The sequence below is a fragment of the Lichenostomus cassidix genome, chromosome 4 (genome assembly GCF_008360975.1).
Source record: "Lichenostomus cassidix isolate B80296 chromosome 4, HeHo_3.0, whole genome shotgun sequence".
Lineage (NCBI taxonomy): Eukaryota > Metazoa > Chordata > Aves > Passeriformes > Meliphagidae > Lichenostomus > Lichenostomus cassidix.
In genome coordinates this window covers 43,922,564-43,937,533 of record NC_139484.1, presented here as the reverse complement: position 1 = coordinate 43,937,533, position 14,970 = coordinate 43,922,564, and the positions used below count along the sequence as shown (strand labels likewise).

General features: G+C 39.8%; 1 protein-coding gene across 5 annotated transcripts in view; it reads left to right on the top strand.

Moving 5' to 3' along the window:
- PAICS (phosphoribosylaminoimidazole carboxylase and phosphoribosylaminoimidazolesuccinocarboxamide synthase) overlaps positions 1-6,898 on the top strand; it is a 37,424-nt gene extending 30,526 nt beyond the window's left edge. For all 5 annotated transcript variants that reach the window (XM_085058899.1, XM_085058898.1, XM_085058897.1 and 2 more), the window contains 7 exons: positions 611-789; positions 1,443-1,622; positions 1,713-1,826; positions 3,543-3,626; positions 3,730-3,910; positions 4,848-5,006; positions 5,676-6,898. In XM_085058899.1, the coding sequence (XP_084915025.1) occupies positions 611-789; positions 1,443-1,622; positions 1,713-1,826; positions 3,543-3,626; positions 3,730-3,910; positions 4,848-5,006; positions 5,676-5,842 (1,064 nt within the window). In that variant the 3' untranslated portion in view covers positions 5,843-6,898. The remainder of the gene's footprint in view (positions 1-610; positions 790-1,442; positions 1,623-1,712; positions 1,827-3,542; positions 3,627-3,729; positions 3,911-4,847; positions 5,007-5,675) is intronic.
- Positions 6,899-14,970: the final 8,072 nt, after the last annotated feature.

The following is a 14,970-nucleotide window of genomic DNA, read 5'->3' as shown; positions in this document are numbered from 1 at the left end:
TCAGTCATCTTACAATTATGTAAGAAGGTTGACTTGTTGCAGCTGGGTTTGAGTGCACATTCTTCTGAATCTGTCTTTTGCCTAATAAATCACCAAGATCTAGTGTCCTAAATAACTTAGCTTCTAATGAAAGGGAAGACAAAGCCATTGTCTTTGTCCCATCTGCTTTTATTAAGCAAAGTAGTAAAGACTGCTGTGCTCCCTAACTCCTTTGAAAGGCTCCAATTACTGTTCAGTCTATAATGAAACTGTACCAGAGAGCATGGTTGTGCACTTGGTTGCTGCTAATTTTTTTTATACAAATGAAAACATTGTGAAGGATAGATTTAATTTTTATAAAGGCTCTGTGAACAAAATTATTTTTAAGAATAGGATTTCTGAGTAATAAGCAAATGTTGTAAGATAAAACTATCAAAACTAATGACTTGTGGAAGGTAATTGTCTTCTGCAAGGCTGCAGTGGGCTTAAAATACCCTGAAGAGATTGTGTGTTCCTGGAGTCTAGGAAAGAACAAGATTCAGATGTACTTAAAATTAAAGATGTTTATGACTACTGTTTTAACTGTGGAATGTGCCTACAAATGGAACTAAGCTGCCATCTTTATATTTAGGAATCAAAACAGCTTTTGTCAGGAAACAGAGTGACACAGCATTCATAGCAGCTCACTGTGAGATGATCCCAATTGAATGGGTGTGCAGAAGAATTGCTACTGGCTCCTTCCTCAAGAGAAACCCTGGCGTCAAAGAAGGGTATAAGTTTTACCCGCCCAAAATTGAGATGTTTTACAAGGTAAGTTTCCTTTCCTGTGATGTTAATCAAACTTAGGCAGAGCTAGAACTCTGTATTATCTCCTTTAAAATGCTGACAGATTAAACAAGTAGTGGTAGTGGCTGACCAGTTCTCTCAGTAACAGTAGTTTTGCCATCCTAATGTTTTCTTGCATTCTTGTCCAAAAGATGTTTTGTCCAAATGCATACAACACTAGCTTACAGGGCAATCAAAGAATAACAAGCCAAACTGTACTTAAAAATAGAAAAATGTGGTTATAAGGGCTTTTTAGGCATAGGCTTAATGCATTAGTTGAAACAGATGTTTTTATATATTTGAAGAAATGAAACAGTACTTGAATGGTGAGGGTAAGTAGCTAGCTAGTCATTCAGGATTCTGAACTCCTTTGGGAATGTGTGCTGAAAGATGGATCTGGTGAATTGGGATCTAACGTGTTTGTGGCTCTGTCACTCTTAGATGGTCAGGTGTTACAGCGTTTTCAATGTTACTGTCACTTTTTTAATGCTAATCATAAAATACTAGTTTGAAGCCTGTGTTTGTTATTAAAAAAAAAAACCAAAACAAACTCATAGAACCTTTTCTCTTTTAATGGTTATTTTCCTCTTGTAGCAAGCTTAAATTACTGGATGTATTCTTTCTGGTTTTTTTAACAGGATGATGCTAATAATGATCCACAGTGGTCTGAGGAGCAAATAATTGAAGCAAAATTCACTTTTGCTGGACTTACTATTGGCCAGACTGAAGTGGATATTATGTCTCGTTCTACTCAAGCAATTTTCGAGATCCTGGAAAAAGCATGGCAGCCCCAAAACTGCACTCTTGTAGACCTGAAGGTATAAGAATCTAACATCTTGTGATCCAGGTTTTGACAGGAAAAATATCACTGCATAATTACTAAAATAGGATTCTTACTGTCTTTTTAGATTGAATTTGGTGTTAATGTGCTGACAAAAGAAATTGTTCTTGCTGATGTTATTGATAATGATTCATGGAGACTGTGGCCAGCAGGAGACAGAAGCCAGCAGAAGGACAAACAGGTGGTGCTTTAATCTTTACCTTCTAAGTGAGCAGGGGAGGAGAAAGAAGTAAAGCCTGCAGTTTAACATCTGCTTTCAGAGTGGCTTTTTCTAGATAATCTTATCTTGTTACAGCATAGTTTGTATGGTACCTCGTGTCCAAGCCTGTTCTCATGAAATAGTTTATCTGGTTTATAGTAAAAAAAAAAAAAAAAATCCTCTGTCTGTATATCTTCAGCTGGAATACCCAACAGCACTGTTGACTGCAGCTGTTAGAATGATAAGTATTTCTGACTCGTGCAGATAATAATAAAATAGTTGGGTAACAGATCGCTGGGAAGAATAGAAGCTTTTGTTCTCAGGCCTGCCTCCAAGTTTCTCAGTTTTAGTGAGGTATCCTCTACTAGTAGAGATCTGGTGACACTTATGAGGGACCTGCAGGGAGGATGCTTTTCTTTGCTTAACCATGAATTCAATAATGTTGCCTCTAAAGATGCTACTAATACACTGTGCCCACATATGAGGCCTGCAAACGAGTTTGAAAGAGAACTTGTCCTTTATTTAAACTGGTATCTCTGAATTACCAGATGAGTAGTTAGGAAGGAACTGGTTTGGGAATGCTGCTGCCAGGAGTTTGTCATGGTTGAGACTAGTAACAGACCCTGTGAGAGAAAGTGTTGTAAGCCACAGGAGAGGATTTCAAAGTGTATGTGGGAGGAAGGGTATTAATTTTAAATTAGGAAGTAGAACTGTTCTACTGTTTACTTGACCTGAATTATGTAGTAGCATGCTTGAGTGAATTGCTATGACAGTCCCCTAAAATAAGGTACTTGATAACATCATGTAGAACTTAGGTTGGCTAGTACAGTGCTACTGCAGGTAATCATGTCATTACAAATCCAATTTTAAAGAAGTTGTATGTTTTTCCTTAAATTTTCCCTGTGGAAAGCTTCCAATATCTTGATAACCCTTGTAGCTGAAAGTCTTTCATGTTGTAAATGGCCATAAATTGCAATGTAGAAAGTTGCTTATGCCTAGAATTGCTAGAAACTATTAAAATATTTCATTTGAGGTATAATAATAATTCTTACTAATTATGGTAGCAAAATTGATCTTTTTGTACCCAAACCACATTAATTTTATCTGCTGGTTTTGGCTGGGGTAGGGTTCTTTTTCCTGACACATGCTAGTGTGGGGTCAAGTTTTGGATTTGTGCTGAACACAGGGTTGATGATACAGAGATATTTTTTGTTATTGTTGAGCAGGGCTTACACACAGCCAAGGCATCTTCTGCTTTTGGTACTGCCATACTGGCAGGAAAGTTGGGGGTGCATGGGAGGTTGGTAGGACAGCCAGGACAGGTTACCCCAACTGACCAAAGGGACATTCCAGACTATATGACATTGGTCTCAGTATATAAACTGGGGGGGATGAAACAAGATGGGGGAACAGACATTTGAGTGATGTTTGTCTTCCCAAGTCACAGTTACATGTGATGGGGCCCTGCTCTCCTGGGGATGGCTGAACACACATGGCCTGTGGGAAGCAGTGAATTCATTCCTTGTTTTGCTTTCCCTATTAAACTGTCTTTGTCTTAACCCACATTCTTCTCACTTCTACCCTTCTGATTCTCTCCTTGATCTCTGGTGGGGGCAGTGAGTGAGAGGCTGTGTGGGGCTTGGCTGCTGGCTGGGGTTAAACCACAACACTTCAATGCTTTTATTTTCTTCTTTTCAGTCCTATCGGGACCTGAAAGAAGTGACTCCTGAAGCACTGCAGATGGTTAAGAGAAACTTTGAATGGGTTTCAGAAAGAGTGGAGGTACCTGTTTTTATGAACAACACATCTAGACTTTGATAACTGTATGTCTTCAATCCTGCTGACTGTTTTTATTTCTCTCCTCCATCTCCACTCTTTTCCCTAGTTGCTCCTAAAATCAAAGAGCCAAGGTAGAGTTGTGGTGTTAATGGGATCTTCTTCTGACCTCACTCACTGTGAAAAAATAAAAAAGGCATGTGCAACCTTTGGAATTCCTTGTGAATTAAGAGTGACCTCTGCTCACAAAGGGCCAGATGAAACCCTGAGGATCAAAGCAGAATATGAAGGTAAATGCCAAGAAATACTGACTTGGATTGAAATAGCATCATGTTCCAGAATGACTTTGCAGCTTAAAAGATTTATGAGGAGTTTTTCCATTTTTTCTTAAACAGAACGTCAAGCTGTTACAATTCTGTTTCACACTTGTTAATAGCATCACTACTCTGAGTAATTTTGGAGTAATGTATTGTCCTACTGCTCAGCCACAACTTCCATTACTTAAAGTCTAACCTTTGCTTTTTATCCCAGTACCAGACTTGCTTTGCCCAATACTTGATCATGTTAGGAGACTTATTGTAGCAACTTGCTGATGATGCCAGCCTTTCTGAAACAAGGAAGAAAAGTTTCTCTAGCTGACTGAATATTCTTATATATTACATTAGGCAGCTGTTGCTCCCATCATGTTTTTCTGTTTGATGAAAATATTCTTGCTTATTAGACACTTGATTTAAATTACTCTCTTTGCCAAGAAAACTTGACATCTCTTCAAAAGTGTTTATAACCTAGCAGAGGAGAGATGGGATTATTTATTTTTGTGGGAGTATACACATTCCATTCTACTAGATGAAACTACAAATGTGGTAACCATAGTTGAGACATGCACTTTGAGGTGAACTGTTTCAGATTTAAGGAGAAGAACACTTAAAGATGCCAGAGGTTTAATGCCTGTGTTCTCTACAAAGCTAAGCACCACCTCTTCCTCTGATATTGAGACTTCCCCTCAGAGGCAGAGTAAGAAATGCTAATTTCAGCTGTGGTAAACACCTGGGATTTAAGGATGTAAGATTTCTTAGATACGTCTCTAAAGGAGGAAGTTGGGCGGCACAAAATTTTAGTGCCATGTAATGGAATTGAGAAGATAACTGCGAACACAGTTGTGAACTTGGTCAAAGTTTCCATGAACAAGGTGGATTGCTTATCTCTGAATGTCTTCCTCCCCACCAGGAGATGGAATCCCAACAGTGTTTGTTGCAGTAGCTGGCAGAAGCAATGGTTTGGGGCCAGTAATGTCTGGTAACACTGCTTACCCAGTTGTCAACTGCCCTCCACTCTCAGCTGACTGGGGTACTCAGGATGTGTGGTCCTCTCTCAGACTACCCAGTGGTAAGACGATCTTCAGCTTATGCTCGTGCTCTGATTTAGCTCTATTTTGTTGTTGTTCCAGTGTACACACATAGGGCAAAACACTGGAGAAGTAGCTGGATCAGTACCAAACAAAGTTTGTGGAAATATGTCACATACAGTCATTGACTTCTTAATGGCAAAAAGCCCAATAGAGCAAAGATTATGTAGGAATAATCTTAAGAAAAATACAAACCTTGGCTTACCCTTGCTAAACATTTAATTTTGAAATTGACAGTAATATTAATGGCAATTTAAATAATTGAATTTGATGCATTTTCCTTATGATCAAAGATCAAACAGTATCTTTCTCAACAATCAGTGTAGGTAAGACCTAAACTCTTAAATACAAATTCAGTGCATTTTGCATTTTTGCCTGTATGATTTTTAACTTTGTTAGTAACTTGAATTGAGGCCCAGAAGTCTTTTGCTTGTGTATAAGGGGAGTAATTTGTATGATGGCTTTTGGTTTAAAGTGCCATGAAGCAGTCATATTAGAAGAAGTGGAACATGTGACACTTCACTGGCTTTAAAACTGTATCACGTGGCTCCTGGAGGCTGATACAAGCTTTGTCTTAAATTGTTCTTCAGAGGCCATGTTATGTTTGACTATGAACTACGCTTTAGTAAGTGGCATTCTCTTCTCTGCAGGTCTTAGCTGTCCTACCACTCTGTCACCTGAAGGAGCTGCCCAGTTTGCTGCCCAGATATTTGGATTAAACAACCATTTAGTGTGGGCCAAACTGCGATCAAACATGTTAAACACCTGGATCGCCTTGAAGCAGGCTGACAAAAAACTTAGAGAGTGCTCCTTGTAAGTCACACTGACAAGTAACTATTATTAGTTACGCGTTGATAATGGCGTCCTTATTCATTCATATTAGGATTTACCCTTGGATAAGCTCAAAAGTCCTGCATCATTTCTTGCAGAAGAAAGCATTGTTAGAGCAGAAGATGGAGTCTGTTGTGTTGTCATCCTTCCCTTGTGTGTTTTTTTAATATAACATCTAAGTAGAGATGGGGAAGTAGTATGTTAGGTATCTCTTTCTGTTGCTCCAGAATGGTGCTGTTCTGCTTTTTAGTGTATAATGTTAACTACAGACTATATCAAGAGAATGATTTGGTATGATCTAAATAGAATTCAACTACTCTTCTGCACTTCTGTAACAGTAATACTCTTCCTTAATATTAATGTATGTCTTGAACCTTATTAACTGAACTGGACTGCTGACTAAAGCTGGTGTTGATGCTGTTCTGCTTGCAATGATGATATGCTTTCTTTAGCAATAAAATGGCAACATATGCTGTATTAATAAGAAAAGGGTGTGGAAAAATGTTTTAAGAAAACAAGCCTGAAATAAATACATGCCTTATTTTAAAAATGTATATACATACATGTATCTTTTTTTAAGAGATGTGTGTGTATATTTACCCAATGATCTTTCGGAATGATGTGATGAAGTTGAAACCAATTTCCTTGTTCGTAACAAGCTATAAACAGAAATGGCTTGAGTGACCTGTAACTTGGCTTGCCTGTTTGCTCTAACTCTTGCCTAGTCCAGGCTTTGTCCTTTTAAATACTAGGCAGATCTACCTTCAGTAGTTCTATAGGCCTGTGTGATGTTGGACTGTCTTCATACACTTCAATAACTGTAGCTATTCTGTATTTCCTAACTCTGTTTCTGTGGAGATTTTACTGAACTGAACAGGGCAACAAATAATAGAGCAACAAACTACTGGGGGGAAATCTAAGCGTGACTTTCGTGTCTTTGCACACACCAGTCTTCTGAGTAGGTAAGATTCTAACAAATATGCAATTATTCAAAGTGTACCACCTATGCTTTTACAATTATAAATAAACTATTGAATGCAAATCTGCTTCATGGAGATTTATTGAATAAATACACTCAGAAGTAGCTATCGGCTGTGGTACATAACTTCAGGACCTCAAATTAGGTAATAATCTTGTAAGAAGCTTATGCACTAAAACCTGCATGGAACTATTAGGTGACAGCCTTCTGGAAGATAGTCTGCTGCTTGATTGTCTCAGCTGAGTTGCTTTGTTCCTGAAGTACTCCCCTGTGATGGTGTGGTAGGTCAGGCTTACCTTGTGGTGTGAGTAACTGGATTAAATGCTGATGCTGGCTGCCTTCACAGGGGCTGACCACATCTTAAGTGTATTTGGATAGAAGAGCTCTAAGCAGTGTTCTCTTGCATTCAAGGGTTTTTAATTGGTCAAAGCTTACCCTAAAGTAAAATAACTCTTGCTTTTCTAATGAATCTCTAAATGAAGTATCAGTAATAGTGAGGTTTATAAGTGATAAACAAAGAGGCTGAAATTCCTTTGTGGCATGATCTGGATGAGGAGATGTAGTATATCATGAGAAAATTCGCAGGTAACATCAAGCTAGGTTGGCATGTTGATCTGCAGGTGGGTAGGAGGGCTCTGCAGAGGATTGATGGGCCAGGGGCAGTGCTATGAGGTTCAGCAAGACCAAGTGCTGAACTTGGCCACACTACACTTCGGCCACAATAACCCCAGGCAGCACTACAGCCTGGGGACAGAGTGGCTGGAAAGCTATCTGTCAGAAAAGGACCTGGGGTGCTGGTTGACAGTGGCTGAACTGTCAGTGTGTGCCCAGGTGGGCAAGAAGGCCAATGGCATCCTGGCCTGGACCAGCAATAGTGTAACCAATAAGACTGGGGAAGTGATGATCCCCTTTACTTGGCACTGGTGTGGCTGCCCCTTGAGTGCTGTGTCCAGTTCTGGGTTCCTCTCTTTAAAAAGGACATGGAGGTACTGGCACATGTCCAGGGAGGGGTAACAAGGCTCATAAAGGGTCTAGAAAATGCCCTGTGAGGAACGGCTGAGGGTGCTGTGTTTGTTTAGCCTGGAAAAGGCTCAGGGAGGACCTCACTGCTCTCTACAACCCCCTGCAAGGAGGCTGTAGTGAAGAGGGGTTTGGTCTCTCCTGTTGTGCCTGCAGTGAGAAGGTAAGAGAAAATGGCATAAAGTGCAGACAGGGGGCATTCAGATTAGATATTAAAATTTCTTTCTCGCTGTTAGTGTTGTCAGGTATTGAAATGGGTTGCCTGGGGTTATAGAGTCACCATCTCTGGAGGTGTTTGAGAGGTGTCTGGATCTGGTACTGACTGATAAGGTTGAGTGGATTAGGGGTTACAGTGATTGCTGGGGGGGATGGTTGGACTTGATGATCTTAAGGGTGTCTTCCGTCCTTGCTGATTCCGTGATTCTATACTCTATTTGTGGAAGCACTGACTTAGACGTAAAGATCCTCAGGACTGCGGAACTTTTTTAGCAAGCAAACTATTTACCGAGTTAGTACTTGCCTGCATACTTGCCGAGGCACATCTGAAAGCATGCCGTTAGCTAGCTCTCCTGACAAGACAGTGATTTTTAACTAGCAGAAGAATTAATGGGTGAAGAGTCCATGCTCTTTTGTTAGCTTGGGTGAGTGAATTGGTTCATCTTACCTTGTAATCAGACAAGCATCAGAGCCAACAACTGTAAAGGAGATTGCAGCGTTTCGTCCTCCTGGTGGCAGCAGTCTGCTCCCTCAGCTGCACAACAATGCACACCCTGAGGGTGAAGTTACACAACAGGCAAAGGTGTCATTTCCTATTCGGCCCTACCCAGCACTACACTGGGTGTTGGCTCTGATGGGTAATCAACCTGACAAGCTTACTAGTCACCTGACCACGCTAGCACCATGCTGATAGAGACAACTACAGCCAGCCACTGGCGTCTCTTCAACCCATATTGCTGTGCTGTCTCTGGTCTTCCCTTATGCAATAAAAATTAGTAACAAAATTATTTGAGTCTTAACACCTGACATATTCTGTTTGGTCTCTAGTTACTTTTCTCACATTACTTTCACCCGGATTATACTAACTTCAGTTGCAAAATTGTGCCAATTTACGTTGGGCATGAGCATGCTAAATGCTTTAGTTGCCATAGAGATGGTCATTCTTCAGCTTTTGGATGGGGTGGGTTGTTTGGGGGGTTTTGTGCAGTCTGTTCTGAACGCTCAGCTGCAAATCCTTGCTTGAGCAGTTGCCTTGCAAAGAAGCACCAAGATACAGCAGCTGACATTAACTGTGTTGCTGTGATCAGCAGACAAAACCTGCAGTCTGTCTGATCTGCAAGGACTTTCTGTAGCTGTCCTAAAAGCCAGAGTGTTGCATTTCAGCTGTTTAGTTTAGCTGAAACTTCACAAAGCTTTTGCTGTGAAATGAAAATACTTGCCATTGATTCAGCATTCTAACCATTACATTGATACAATAAACCAAAAATTGTGAAATTACTCTAGTAGCACTTGTGCTTTTTTGGTCCAATTTTAAAAACAATCCTAAAAAATTCTTACATTAAAAAGCACTTCTATCTTCACAGAAACTATGACATAGAACAGTTAATGAAGTTTATGTGTGTTTTGTAAACTGAGTTGGAATACCTGCAATGAAAGACTTTTAAGCACCTGCTGTGGAACTTAGGACCCTAAATTACATCATGTCCTGATTAGCAGTTACCTGCTTAAACAATATATGTTCTTTAAAGATATCAGCAAAGAACTGCTTGCACTTAGCAGAGGGAGGAGTTGAGGGCAGAACTTGTTTTACATCCTACACTGCTTCAGGCGCAGGTGAGAGGTTCTTAGTATTTCTAACATAATTTAATTTCCACAAAAAGTCAAACCCAAAACCCCTCCATTTTGTAAAAATGAGGGAAAAACCGTTCATGGCTCCCACAGGTTTGTCCTCCATCTGCAGCTCAAAGGTTAAAGCATATATCCAGAACACTGAAGAAATAGTTTTAGTATCTGCTGTCTGGGGAGTTACTAAAAGTGAATTGAAGGCCTAAGCTTTAGACTTTTTGGGGATGGCTTTAAGGCAGTCCCTGTTTTAAAGCAATTCATACCCAAAGAAAAATCATCATTGTTCCCTCACTGGCATGGGCATTTGGACCTTTTCTCACAGCCCCAGTGACTTTAGCACTGCAACTTCATTGTGAAATAGTGGTGGAAATTCTGAGCCATGTTTTAAAATAAAACCAGAGGTGCCAGTTGCACTGTATTTGGATTGTGTTGCAGTTGGCATGTCCTATGCATTTTCAGATGACCCTTCCTGTTCAAAACTTCCAAAAGCTTAAACATGAGAACAATCAGCTTCTGTGCTTGGGCAAAAGTAAAGTGTAAATGTTGTTGGAACACTCAAGACTTGTTTCAAAGTAAGTACTAGAGGAGAAAGCTTTAAAGGTTTTATCGAAGGTTAATAAAAAACCCCCAATACAAACTCTGCATTTCCTGCAGCACTTACGTGCCTCTAGAATTGTATTGCAGTCCCAGTTCCCAAATCCCTGTTCCATTTGAGATCTAAATGTGTGCACTCAAAACTCCTCACCGTTGCTGTGCAATGGCTACCTGGGCAAGAGGGACCTGAAGTCACTTAAGCATCTGCTGTTGCACTTTTGCAGAAGCATTTTAGATCTTAACAGAGCAAAACAGCATCTTAGTAATCAGCTTTATCAGGTAATGTTCCGATTGGGCCCTCAAAGCACATCTGTCCACACAAAACCTAACATGCACTCCACATGTTAGAACAGCCACCCCGGCTATAAGCAATATGATGCCCTTTCTGGTGGAGGAAAGGACAAAGCCTTTCCCTGAATTCTTAGAAGAGTGCTTTATCCGCCGCAGGCATGCGGAGATCTGTGGGAAGGGAAGATCTTGACCTCCCCTTCTTCCCCCACGCTGTCTCAGTTTGTTTCCTTCAATAACTGCAACAGAGCTTGCCTCTAGAACTTTGGGGTTCTGCCTTGGGAGTCTCGTGGCAGGCCTCAGACAGGTCCTGTTATCTTTCTTCTGTACGAATATGATGACTAAGAAATGTCAGTTCAGCTATAGTGGGGAGCTTTTCACAGGATTTACTTCCTGAAGAGTATTCCCTGAGTGTGAATGCAATCTGAGACAGATTTGTTGTTCCCTGTGGGAGGTAAAATTCAAAACTTCTTTAAGAAGGAATGAAGATATATTTGCATGGAAGTTGGTAAAAGAATGAACTATAACAGCTTTTCTCCCTCTATCCCCTCCCTATGACAGATGTCATCACCAGTAGGAGGATATGTTCACAGAAAAATAGTGCAGCAAACAAGTCGCCAGAAGCTCAACAGATGCTTGTGAATATCAAGCATCGAGTTCAAGTCTTTTTCGACGACAGTTGTTCACAAAAAAGAACGGGCTGTCGTTCACTTGGTGCTTCCCAGACTCCGGGATTTCATCCGGCAGGCAGCTGAAGCATCTGGTGAATGGGTCTGATACAAGGGCAGGGGAAAGAGGATGGGCTGGGGCCTCTGCAAGGAGTCAGAACCGAGGGAGGGCTGATGCAAGAGGGGAAAAAAGAAGAAAAAAAAAAGAAAAAAACAGAATCGTCGCCCCTTCCCTTACAGCACTGTCAGAGAGAAGCTAGTAGCCCACTTTGCCAAGCTCCTCCTATAGCTCTTTATGCTGATAAAAACATTCTGAGCTGACAAATGAGAAAGTTCTTAAGCACAAGGAACCAACACTCACTAAAATAGGTAATATTAAGATGCCACGGTCCAAAGTATTTGTTTGGATTGGAAAGTGACTCCATTTGTCCTAATATGGCACAGGCTCCAGTTTCCCATTACATCATTTCCCTTTTCTAACACACTAAACATCTATTAAATGGCCAGTTTCATAGCTAGTACAGGCTCATATTCAGTATACTTTAAAAGCTATTTCCAATATAAGACATCCTTCCAACTGAGCAAACAAAACCAAAACACTCAGCTGAATTGTAAAGACTTCTCTACCAACTGCTTTGTCTCTAACACAAAATTTTTTGTACTAGAGAGCCTGTCACATCCTCATAGGCATTTCTGACTCCAATTTAACTACATCACTTCTACTATCAAGAGTGTTATTATTTTTTTTAAATTCATAGTGAAATCCTGCTATTGGCCTTTGCTCATAAAAGTAGTTGCAGTCATGGGAGTACAAGAAAGTACAACTTCACAAAAATCAAAAAAGTGGACTCTTGCTTTGTTTAGGTAAAGGCCTTAGAATACCTGAAATCCTATGATTAAATATTTTACAGCTTTAGGTTTTTTGTTTTTTTAATTGTAGAAAAGCACATGAATGAAAGGATAATGGATGGATGGATTTCAGTGTGATACCAAGTGGCATGGGTACTATCTTCCTTAAACAGGTATTTCATCTACTAAATGGAAAATCTTCTTCCCATAATAAATACAGATCTTTAGATTCGAAGTCAGTATTGAAAACAGCATCTCAGCCTTGGTGAGGTGCAGGCCAGGCAGATGTGGTTTGTCTACTGCTCCTAACAATACCCAAAGACAACTGTTCTCTCTGGGAACTGTCCCTGCCCCAATGTCAAGTGAGCAGAGCCTTGTACTGTGGGGCTCCCTTGTGCTGTTGTCCAGGAGACTCAGTTGTGCAGATAACTCTACCCTGTCTCATTTGGAATTAATGCAAGCAAGTCTAAAGCAAAATTTGAGTATCTAGCAGATATTTACCTCACCCCACACACACTGATGCAGAGCTTAAAGGAATGGGCTAGATAATTTAAAAAACCAAAAAGATGACCAAGTCTTGTAAAGCATTTAGCAATGTTCGAGTCCAGCCTCATCTTTCACGGGGTTCAGAGCAAATATCTCTCCACTAATGTTCTAGCATCGCTTCAAGTTTCCCTCCTATCAACATATCTTACAGTCATCTTTGTGCATTATCCTTAAAAAAACTTAGGACCAGTAAAAGGCACACAGAGAACAATTTGCTAGAATGAATGTGACAAATATTTGCCAAGTGCCAAAAAAAAAAGGAAAAGAAAAAAAGAAGTTAAATGGAGAAACATGAAGTTGCCATTTCATGCGAAGAAAAGTGAAGTTTCTATGCCTAACGTTCGTTGGTGCTCACCCAGGGCAGCAGGCTGTTACAAGAAATGATGTTGGTAAGAGTATAGAGGCTAGAGGAGAATATTAATCATAAATTCAGAATTCCAATGAGATCTCTGGCCACAATTTAACAAAACTGAGAAGTGGTCCTTCCTTGCCAGAAAGGTTTGAAAAATGCACATAATTTCCAGGCACATATTTCTGAGGATGGCGACTCCACCCCTTCATGTTGAAGTTTACAAGCTCTCTCATACTAACATACACACACACCCCATTCACTGTATAGCTACTTATGGATCACCAATCTTTTGAGACATATCTAGTTTTGTTCTCATACTTGTATTAAGAACACTTCCACATCAACTTATCAGTCTTATGACTGAACAAAGAAGGCACATCTCATAAATAAGGTGCCCCAAAAATAATTTGGGGTAGCTCTTGTTGGCTGGTCCAGGGGTGCTGCCCTGCAAAGGAGACTCCCTTAAGTCTGACAGAAAATGATAGGTTGACTATTTTGTTGACTGTTGCTAATCATCAGGTAAGAGTTATCATTAATGGTGTTGTACCTTTGCCTACACAGGAAGTGAGTTTTCCCCTTTTCCCTTTTGCTCATGTCTAGATTGCTTGTATTTCATTCAGGCTTAATTACATTGATTTTGAACCTTACTGTAATAATATAAGGTGATCAAGCTTTGTCCTTAGCCAGTTGCTGTTTTATTGTTCAATAGTTTAAAAAATCATGCTGTGTGATGGGGAAGAGGAAGAAAATTTTAAAAATAACTGTAGAAATAAGAAAGTACTCCCCAAATTCAGAATACAATGTACAAACTACAGCATGGTACTCTCTCCAACCTATTTACTGAAAGGGCTTTGCAAACATTCAGTGGATTTTGTTATTCTGCCCCACTGCAACAGCACAAAGTGACAAAATCTGGTACACAAAGTGAAAACATACATTAATTTGAAAAAATTCCAATTTGAGAAACCTCTTAAAAATCTTTCATCCCCAATCTCAATTTTCTATCACTTCCAAGAGCACGCACAATAATCATGTCTGTGGAACAGTTACTTAAAAGTAATACTTATAATCAGCCTTAATGCAGCATTTGTGAAACACAGTAACTTTGTTTTTTATACTGTTGTTGGTTTTTTTTCAATAAAGTTTTGCCTTGCATAGTTTATACAATTCCAGAAGTAAACCTCATTTATGCACAGGACAGTGCAACCCAACTGACACTTGAATTTTTACTGTATGAAAAAGTCATGGGAGTGTATAAAAACACTTAAAAGTCACATCTTTCAGTGGACTAGGGAATACTCAATTTCAAACTCAAGCTCTTGGCAAGAAAAAAAATTACCACTAGTTTATTTGGGTATTTCAAGCCTGGCTTGAAGTCCTTTACAAGGACTTTTCACTGCAAAGGGAAAAAAAAATCCTGCCACCTGAATTCTTAAGATCATGGTGATACAAAGATTACGTTTCTAAGGTTATAGCATATGGAAGTGTAAAAACAAAGGAGTCCCCTCCTTCTTCTATTAAGCAAATAAAGCTTTCCAATATTCATCCAAGACTTTGTCATACCTTGAAAGGGAAATTTACCCTAGATAGAAACCAACATGAAAAGATGACCCAGCAGATTTCAGGCTGCCTGGAATATCTCCAGTGTTAAACTCCAGAAGAGAACAGAGTATCTGACTAGCAAGCCAGTAAAATACCTCACTGCTCTGCAAGGACAGTTTGCTACAACTTCTAAGTTTTGCTTCATACCTGATTTAAATAATGTAGACAGAAAAGCAGGACACCAGGAAAAAACTTGTCTGACCAATAATCAGTCTGAGACAGGTTCTATAATCAGAAACAGATTATGTACATACCAGTTACATCATGAAGTGCTCACAACCTTAATGTAGGTTAAACAGCAGCTTCTGGGTTTACTTAAGATCCCAGAATAGAAGCATATAGAAAAGGAAAGTGATTTTTAGTTTCCGACAAAG